The sequence below is a fragment of the Enoplosus armatus genome, chromosome 13 (genome assembly GCF_043641665.1).
Source record: "Enoplosus armatus isolate fEnoArm2 chromosome 13, fEnoArm2.hap1, whole genome shotgun sequence".
NCBI classification, from domain to species: Eukaryota; Metazoa; Chordata; class Actinopteri; order Centrarchiformes; family Enoplosidae; genus Enoplosus; species Enoplosus armatus.
This window is the reverse complement of record NC_092192.1, coordinates 21,932,762-21,943,071: the sequence shown is the minus strand read 5'-3', so window position 1 is coordinate 21,943,071 and position 10,310 is coordinate 21,932,762. Positions and strand designations below refer to the sequence as shown.

The 10,310-nt window shown below is 43.0% G+C and overlaps 1 protein-coding gene across 1 annotated transcript; it reads left to right on the top strand.

Moving 5' to 3' along the window:
• Positions 1 to 728: 728 nt before the first annotated feature.
• vps26bl (vacuolar protein sorting 26 homolog B, like) lies at positions 729 to 5,538 on the top strand. Its single transcript, XM_070917321.1, has 6 exons — positions 729 to 990; positions 2,880 to 3,036; positions 4,004 to 4,168; positions 4,307 to 4,482; positions 4,569 to 4,711; positions 5,261 to 5,538. The coding sequence occupies exons 1-6, from the start codon at positions 768 to 770 to the stop codon at positions 5,396 to 5,398; spliced, it is 1,002 nt and encodes a 333-aa protein (XP_070773422.1). The 5' UTR covers positions 729 to 767; the 3' UTR covers positions 5,399 to 5,538.
• The last annotated feature ends 4,772 nt before the right edge of the window (positions 5,539 to 10,310 follow it).

Below are 10,310 nucleotides of genomic sequence, written 5' to 3'. Positions count from 1 at the left end.
AGCGCTGTGTCCATCTCCCCGCCCCCCCACTCATTGGAAACACTCTGAGTGAAAGCTGCATTGGGGTCCCCATGAGTTCTCCACATACATTCGAGGCGTCACAACATAATGAAAGGTTTGAGACAGATTTTTCTTATTTTATTATAAATGTTCATTTCTTACATTGTCTCTGTTTTTTTTCTCTTGTGAGATACTTGACACTTTAACCTCTTCAGGTGTCTAAAAAAAAAAAAAAAAAAGAATCTGAGAAAGAAAAACTGCTCATATTAAGGGCACACGGTTGGGAACCACTGCGGCCAATGATGTCTACATGAGCGGATAATGAAGGGTAACCTGGAAGGCTGAACTCCGGGCAGCAAAGTCTCCGTCACACTACGGTTTGTTGCCTCTTCCGCCTGTTGATACTGCGCCAAAAAAGTGCAGACATATTGTAACGAGAAAAAATATATACGCATTTAAAAATGGTCATATTCAACCATATATTGTTGTGTTAGTTTGTCGTTGGGAGTATAGTTTATATCAAAACTAAAAGGAAAAAACGAACAACAAAAACCCGTTTGATATACACAGCTTTCCTTCACATGACTGTCAACGCATGCGCAGTCAACCGGTTGTAACTCGAAGTATTCAATAATCTGGGAAGCTGTTTGCACTGACTGGCCGTCTCACTGCAAAACGAGGAGAAACTCCAGTGTGCCGTGTTTGTAGAACAGGGGGGGCGTCTTTGTCAGCGGGATCCGGGGACAGAGCCTGACTGACGAGCAGCCATGAGCTTCTTTGGTTTTGGTCAAAGTGCGGACATCGACATAGTTCTGAGTGACGCCGAAACGAGAAAGAAAGCTGAGCACAAGACAGAAGACGGCAGGAAGGACAAATATTTCCTCTTCTACGACGGGGAGACGGTGTCGGGGAAAGTCAACGTGACGCTCAAGTACCCGGGGAAGAGACTGGAGCACAACGGCATCAAGGTTGAGTTTATCGGCCAGATAGGTGAGCGACCGGCAGGCCTGCGCTTCCACACTGAGCCCGCTGAGAGAAGTAGCGAAAGTATGACAGGGGGGTGTTGGGGAGCTAGCTACAGGCTGAACACACCACTGAACGCTCACACGGTGTGGTTTATTAAATGTAGCTCAGTCGGTAACGTGTGAAACGCACAAACTTGACACCGGCCCGCGACGGACCCACCGCGCCGTCGTAACAAGTGTCCGTTTGAAGTGTCAAGTCTCGTGACAGACGCGGGTGCAAGCTAACGTCAGCTGACACACCAGCCATTGGCTAGCTGTGTCACTGACCTTTGACCCTTGTTTTTTTTTAAAACGCTGGGCTCTCCTGTCAAATTAGAACCACTGTATATAATATATATATACATATATATATATTATACGTTATACGTTATATAAAGTTTGTCGTCGAAGTAGTTTACAGGTAAAAGTCCAAGGCTGACGTGACACATGATGCTAGCAGTAGCAGGTTACAGTAATAAAAGTTGCTATTGTGCTATTAGCAAACATTAATCGCGAACATTACAAAGGGTGACACAAAAAACCAAACACTCAAGCTGGATGATTCTCACAAACTGGAGCTGAGGTTGAATTCAGCAGTGGGGTAAACAGAGTACATTTACTTTTGTTTATTTAGGTCGCCATTAGCTGCTGGAACAACAACAACAGCAGCAGCAGCTGTGGCTACTCTTCCCGGGCTCCACACAATGTATTTACAACACAATGCAAAGAGACAGTACTGTACTTGTACATTCATCTGATCTGCTATAGTTACGAGCTGTTTCGCAAAAATGTAACATTTAACATGCAAAACATGTTATGTGCTTAAAATGCTTTTTGCATGTTATTGCATTAGTAATAATAACCCATAATGACACTGACATATGTTGTACCAATCAGGTGCGATCATACTTCTGTACTTTTTACATGAGCAAGATTCTGTTCTGAATGCAGGACTTTTACTGATAATTGAGTATTTGAACCTCATCTGAATACTACCCCCCCCCCCCCCCCCCGGAATTAAGGTTGCACCATAAAATCAGTCAACTAATCTTTTAGTCGAGATAGAATGCATTTAATAACACGCATCCTGATTTTGTCACCATGTCAGAACTCTATAACAAAAACAGGGAGCGCGTCCTTGAAGGATAAAGTCGGCCATACGTGGTGTTGGAGTTATGTATAAAACATGAACTTATATAAGATTCATTTGTAATCTGCAACTAATTGCACAAAGGTCGCACTGTGTAAAGCCAGCCCCAGGGCCCACTTTGATTAAGAAAAGACAACTCCTCATTCAGTCCAGCTACAGCTTGTCTGCACACTTTCAAATGTACATACTGCTCTATTTTAATTTCTTTTGTAATCTATTAAAAAGCAGTCTGCCTAGTAAAGCTGAGTTTGCAGCAACAGTAGGAAGTTCCTCTGACTTTGCCCTTTCCAGATGCTTAAAGCATAAATGACAATTCCTCTTTCTCTGTTCCCCACCATTTGTCTCCAAATGGAGAAGAAGGAGAAGTACTTTGGACTGGGGGTAGAAGGGCAAAATGGCAGCTTTGTAGGTGGCCTTGTTAAAAACAAAAACTGAAGTAATGAATGTGGCGTATACAAAGGCTGCCTCACATCAGATTGTTTAGAGCTGCAGTGGATGAACTACGATGGCCTAGTCTTTAGATAATTAGGCGAGCTTAGTCGTGCTTCAGGTAAAACAGTTAAAAGGATGTGACTATGGTTGAGACAAATATACGACAGTCTTCTTCTGTCACCAGATCAGATCTTGACTGTTTGCAGCTGTCAGCATTGAAGGAAAAGCTAAGTACAGACATCAGAACGTATAAATCTGCTAGTTGCCTGATGCTGCCAATGTGTCTTTTCCAGAGCTGTACTATGACAGAGGAAACCACCACGAGTTTGTGTCTCTTGTGAAAGACTTGGCCCGGCCAGGGGAGCTCACGCAGTCACAGACATTTGACTTTGAGTTCACGCATGTTGAGAAACCCTACGAGTCTTACACCGGCCAGAACGTCAAATTGCGGTAAGCTCTGCTGTGTGCTGTGTGCTGTGTGCTCTGTGCGTGGCGTGCAGGAAGTATTTGCAACGTAGATTTGGTTGGAATCTCTCACATACACCATGTACTTTTATTTACGAGCACCATACATAATAGTTCATGGGAACATTCATGCCGGCGGGCGAGGGCTTTCTTAATTAAGTCCAACTTTGATAAGTCTCCTGAGTTATTGGCTTTGATGTGTCCCTAGTATGACTTCATTAGAAGATGTACTCATTTCTTTGTTTTCTAGCAAAGACTGACTACTCGACATCACGCATGTTAAACATCATCCTGTCATTGTTAGCGTGTAACATGCTAAGACGCTAACATTGACATGTCAAAAGAATAGTTTGAAATTTAGTTAGATGAGAAGATCGGTACCACTTCCATATTTGTCCTGCTATGTGGGGGTATGTGCAGGACTATTTCTTGGCCACTACCCATAAAACCACAACTTGTTGTGTGATGAGATATAATGTGTTAATTAGTGAGCTTTAGAGGTGCTTTTTTTTTTTCTACCTTTGGACAGAGCTAGGTTAGCTGTCCCCCCCCCCCCCGTTTCCAGTCTTTATGCTAAGCTAAGCTAACAGGCCGTAGCTTCACATTTAACACTCAGACATGTGTGTGGAACGCTCAACCCTGACCCCGATGAACTCCAGCTCAGACTGATGAAACGTGAGTCTGACGATGTAGAACGGAGCCTGACAAGCTGACACTGTAAAGGGGATAAACCTTTTTCACAACATCATGATGGCCTTTCTTCTGGCAAAATGTTCCTGTTTTCATCCCAAGAATCTAAGAATATCTAAGTTTGTCTTTCCATTTCTCATCCAACCAGCAGCTTCTCTCTGTAGTGTGTGTTGAGCAGTGCAGCCTAACAGGGCCACTCACTGGTTATAGTGTTACAGTCTTGTTTCATAGTCATGTGATTTTTCTTTTCTTTTTCTTCCAGCTACTTTCTGAGGGCGACAGTAAGCCGGAGACTGAATGACATCAGCAAAGAGCTGGACATTGTGGTTCACACACTCAGCACCTACCCTGAGCTCAACTCCTCCATCAAGATGGAAGTGGGGATCGAGGACTGCCTACACATAGAGTTTGAGTACAATAAGTCCAAGTATGATGTTCTCTGTACGATAACCCGCTAAAATAGCGTCCTTTTTGATCAGAATTGTACCTTTCTTTCCTCCATAAAAGCAGGAGAGAGTGGGAAAACGAGTGCTTGCTTTTGACAGATCGTACCGTTTGCTTGCAGGTATCACCTGAAAGATGTGATTGTAGGGAAGATTTACTTTCTGCTGGTGAGGATTAAGATCAAACACATGGAGATTGACATCATCAAGCGGGAGACAACTGGCACGGGGCCAAACGTCTACCACGAGAACGACACCATAGCAAAGTACGAAATCATGGACGGGGCGCCGGTCAGAGGTAATCGCGGGGCATTTTTACCATCGTGTCTGTCGCGGGTTTCGCTTGACGCACGCTAAATCCGCCTCTGACCCCTTGTGCCGCAGGAGAGTCCATCCCCATCAGGCTGTTTCTGGCAGGCTACGAGATGACGCCCACCATGAGGGACGTTAACAAGAAGTTCTCGGTGCGGTACTACCTCAACCTGGTCCTCATAGACGAGGAGGAAAGACGCTATTTCAAACAGCAGGTACAAACACTGCACTGTGGCTTCACGTTAGCTTGGAAGTTAGAGGGGCCGTCACTGACAGCTTCAGGGTGCGACAGACATATCTGAATGTTAAGGGGAGGGTGGGAGGGAGGGAGAATAACCCCGATGAAGTCAACAGGTTCTGTTTTGGCAGTTCTTTTTGGGACTTTATAGACTACATCACTGGAGTGCCCCCTTTTTAATCTGTTGAATGTTCCGTTTTGAATTGAAGCTATTTTGAAATCACGTTTCATCAGTTTTCATGTGATTTATTGATTCCCAGATCTAGACGCACGTTGTACAACAAAATAATCGTTACTTCCGCCTCCATATTAACATTTTTAATGGAGGCATTTGGCTGGCTGAGCCATCAGACATAACATGCCCTCACAAAAAAATCCCAAGACTGTGAATCATCAGAAAGTTTCATCTTTTTTCATTCGTGCATCAACATTTTGACCCTCTGTCACCATTCCCAGTAGTGTAGATGTGAGATCGGCACGGCCCCCGCACACCCTCTTGTATATCACTCGTGTTGTATTGTTGCAGGAGATCACCCTGTGGAGGAAAGGTGACATCGTGAGGAAGAGCATGTCTCACCAAGCCGCCATCGCCTCCCAGCGCTTCGAAGGCTCCTCCAATCCGGAGCGGTCCCAGGCCCAGAGCAACGAGGAAGACGGCAGCTAAAGCCCGGCTCGCACTTCACCCCCGTGTAGTGAGTGTCTGAGCGAGCGCGGCGCAGAAAACGTCAGCAAGTTCTGAATGTGAATATCCTTTGTTTGCATCGAGGTAGAATGCGCTGCAGTGTTTTTCAGGGTGTGTGTGTGTGTGTGTGTGTGTGTGTGAGAGTGAGAGAGGCTTTGAAATGTGACTGTGTGTGTGTCAAGGGAACAAACAGTCAAGACCAGCAACTGTGGTTGCAAGTCATTCTGAGTGTTTGTTTTAATCACCTTGAAGTACCAGCCGGGTGGAGTTTGCCACATTTAGACTGATTAGACAGTGTCAGCTAAGAAACTGCACAAAATTGGCTTTTAAGTGCTTCACCCTTTTTGGCACTTATCATACAGTCCAGTGAGGCAAACTCCACCCATTAGATGCTCTCAAATATCGTTTGCAAATACTGCTTGACCAGTATCTTGAATTCACGTGTGTGTGTGTGTGTGTGAACGTACGGTGTGTGGGAGAGAGAGAGAGCCCACCTCGGGTATATTTCCAACGTTCCTTCAGACGACTCACTTGGCTGGAAGATGACGCTGTGCAGAAACTGAAGTCATACAGTCGGTTGCTAAAAACAACAGACCTCACAGTGCATCTCTGTATGTCTCCTCGACGGAATGTGACGCGCAACGTAAAGATTGTTTCGCCGCCATGCCCTCTCCGCTGAGAGACGGCTCCGCCTCCGCCTCCATTTGGTTTAAATTGAAAACATTTGTTTTAATTCGTTTTTTTTTTTTTTTTTTTTTTTTTCCTCTTTCTCATCTTGGAAAACCGAGCGATGACTCGAGACTTAAAAATGCTCTAAATGAAAGGAAATACATTTACATATTTGTACAAGACGACGCTTCAAATATTTTCATACATTCCAAGGCTCTCATCAGAAATAGGCATGACCGTAGAGTATTTATTTTTTTGAACGAAAAAGAAAAAATTTTAAACCAACATTTGGCGCGCTTGACGCATCGGGTCGGTGTGTCGCCACTGCTGCTAAAACAAACGTGGCACTTCGATTTCTCTTCCATCATTTCTTTTCCAGTCTCTCGTCATTTGAAGCCCTGCTTTCTTACTTGCACTATGATCTCATTCTGCTTTCAGTGTGTTTTATGAAGTCACTGCTGGACTCTAGGTTCAGACGCAGAGTGAAACTCAAGACTCTGCTCCATCCCCGGGTATCACTTTGTATCTAATATAGACAGTATTACGCACACACGCTTGCGAGTCCTGCCTCTTAATGGGCTGCTGGGACTGACCGCCCCGTTTGGTGAGTTAGCTTTGTGCCTAAGGGTTTATTGCCAAAATGTGTCAGTGTAATACTGGAGAACAGTTGCCACCGTGTACTGCTACGCCCTTTCTTCCCATTCAGACTGTGCTCTTCAGGTTGTCCACTGCAGTCACTTTTTTTCATGAAAGTTAAGGAGATGGGTTTAGTGTAAAGGCGTTTTCACAAAAGAAAAAAAAAAAAAATGTTGTGAAACAAAATGAATGTATAAGAAAGGCTACTCAGTCATATTGAGCACTTGATTCAAATTCAGTCCCAAACTGTCAACATTTTCTAAATAAGCGTAATCAGGTTTTTTTTGTTGTTGCTTCTGGTCAGGCAGTAGGTAATCGAGTTCCTGTGCCATTTACTCCTCTTTATTTTGTTTCCATTTCTGAAATCTGTCCATCCCGAAACGGAGCGAGCTGGTGAGTGCGAAGCGTGAAGCACTGACACTGAACCCCAGCACTCAGCCCGTTGTCCTTACATTGCCCCGTAGCCTGCAGCTCTCCAGCTTGACAAGCTTACGCTGTGCGACTTCGCAGAATCACTTATCACTGTGTATCACATTTCTATACTTTGTACTTTTTCCCTGGCAGTGAGGTTTCCATCTTCAGTACGCCGCTGTTGTGCTTAAGCAACATGTCCACTGTCGCCAGACTGCTGTTGAGGTAACTGCTAAAATACAGGAAACACCAGCCTGACGTGCTGATTTGAGCCAACAAGAGACTTTTCTTTTGATTCATGTGGCTTGACTTCTTTAGAGATTCTTCCCTTGGCATGTTGTTGATGGTGGGAGAAATCACTGCCATGTAAGTCTCATCTGAAAGTGCATTAAGGGACTGTACCAAAATAATTTGGGCGGGGGAGGAGGGGATGAACCTTAAGTTTGGAAAGGGGGAAAAAAAACAGGGTTGTTAATATTTGTTTTGGACCCTCCCTTCCCCTTGCAAATAATTACAATACTCTGCGCCTCCTAATTTCTCAAGCTTAATAAGTTAATGGTCTAATAATAGCCCAAATTGTACATTAGGAGTGAGAATTGGTAATTGCCAAAGTTATGGTCGACATAACCAACAGTGCGTTCTGTTTACTGAGCATTCCAGCTGCAGAAGGGCCTCAGCATTGTAGGGTGGGCTGTGCTGCACATGCATGACATTATAGGTTAATTCTACGTGTTACTAATACATGTAGTATTTCTGTAGTCCTTTTTCAAAAGCAGTGAAGTGAAGGTGACCATTGGCTAGTGAAAAAATGGCACACTCTTTCCAGAACATTAATGGAAAGGTTCCAATTGACACAAAGACACAGCCACACTGTTTCAACTTGAGCGAAGAACTTGAGTGTGCATATCCTAAATTTAAAAAAAAAAAAAAAAACTATTCTGAAAGGTTTCAAACCACCCTCCCTTCAGCAAAAAGGAAAATAAAACCTCACCCTTCTCTGACCCTAATCATTTTCTTACAGTCCCTATATGTGTGTAAGTGAGTGGATTCTGCTTCCCTGCCTAACTCCACATCCTTTATTTTGGCAGTTACCTCCATTGATACAATAACAAAAAAATACAAATACAAATAAAATACAAAAAAAAAAAAAAAAAGTACCATTCACGAAACCCAAAGCAATGGAGTATTGGAGTATTTTCAGTATGTTTTTTTGTTTTTTGTTGTTGTTCTGTTATGTGAGTGTGACTTCCATCTTTTTTTGCCAGTACTGGTGCAGACACACAGTAGCTAAACTAACCCGGTTTGTAATAGAACGTAAACTGAGATTAAAATCGGAAAGAATGATATGAAATGTACAGTGTAAATGCACAATGTAAATGCCACCCCTCCTCCCTCCTTTTTGTTTATGTCCATGTCATATTTTATCCTCCTGTCTATAAATGTTGATTTTAATCATTTTATATTCTTGTTTTACTTTGAATTAAAAGGGAGCAACTGAAGAAACGCATCCTAATTGCGTGGCATTGATTTTCCAGTCAAGTGTGGTCTTCCTGGCTCTGTGAATGCTGAGACGTGTCTGCCTGATGAACACACATATATATATATATATATATATAATGTGTGACTAATCACTGCAGTCCGTCAGTGATGGGGACATTCTCAAATGAACTCATTTTGTTCTTTTTATTTTTTGTTGTTAATTTAGTGGCATTTAGTAGTTCTTTCATATGGACTTGGCCCTTTAAATGCACCATGATTGTCATCAGTAAATGCCACACTGACAGCCGTACTGTACGTCTCCAGCATCTCTCTCCCTGTGTGGAGCTAATGTCGCCACTAGAGGGCAGGTTTGGATCAAATGTCTTCATGGACTAGATTTTCTGGGCAAAGAATAAAATAATTGATGCAAGTACTCGAAGAGTGACAGATTATGAGTTAAGGTGGGCTGTTGGACCACGTGATAACCCCCCCCCCAAAGAGAGTAATCAAAGCTATCCTGCCTCGGAAATGCAGCAGAAACGTATCAATCCTGAGGCACATCTTTTGGCTTTTATGCGGCGTGCAGACGGTCTAAAGCGGTTTCCAGTGACTCATTCATCACGTTGAACCCCCCGTTCAACGTGATGAATGAGTGGGGGGGGGGGGGGGCAAAACTCCAGCAGCTGAATGGATGCTACAGGAAGTATATATATATATATATATGACGGCATGGTGTGATGTGATGAATGTGTGCCCTCTCCGTATCCAGAGAGAATGTAAGAAAACGCTCTCACGTCATCTTTGCTGTGACAGTGAGCCGATGCAATGACAACATGCCTTCTGAGCTGCCAAAGGAGAAATTCACATTAGTATGACTTTTAAAGTGAGTGAGCAATATACGATATAACTATTTAACATCAAGTATCTTACTGCAGAGGCGGAAGAAGTATTCAGATCCTCGATCCTTAAGTAAAAGTACTAATACCACCCTGTGAAAACACTCCACTACAAGTCCTGCATTTAAAACCTTCCTTAAGTGAAAGTACCATCTACAGCGATGCATCATATTCAATGACATCCTCATGTTTGTCCTGTGAGAACCAACGTATCTTTACAAAGTCAACTTTTCCTGAGCTCAGAAGAACAGCAACAAGTTTTTTTTATAGCTTATTTAGCTGAAGAAGTAGGGTTTTTTTTCTGAAAGGAAAACTTAATCCTTCAGTTTTATCAGGGAATAGATCGACGTGGTTTTCATTGGACAGGAAGGATGTGAGAAATGTGAGCAACTGAATAGAAACTAGTAACTAAAGCTGTCAGACGAATGTGGAGGAGTAAAAAAAAGTACAATGTTTTGCCTCTGAGTTGCAGCGGAGTAGAAGGATTAAGTTGCATAAAATGGAAATGCTCAAGTAAAGCACAAGTACTTCAAAGGTGTACTTAAGTACAGTACTTGAGTACATTCCATCACTGGCATATTGAAATGAAAGGAGTCATTCATGTCATTATTAGTTGTATATTTGTATAAACTGTAAAAAAAAAAAAAAAAAAGAAAAAAGGTGCAACACTGTGCTGTACATGTGCTGTCTTTTATGAGACCCGATGTGTATGATCCTCCACCTGCCTACTTGAGCTATTTTACCAGTCAAACAGATTTGCTTGTCCGCCTGCCTTCCTAACTGCATTTCACAAGTAATAACAC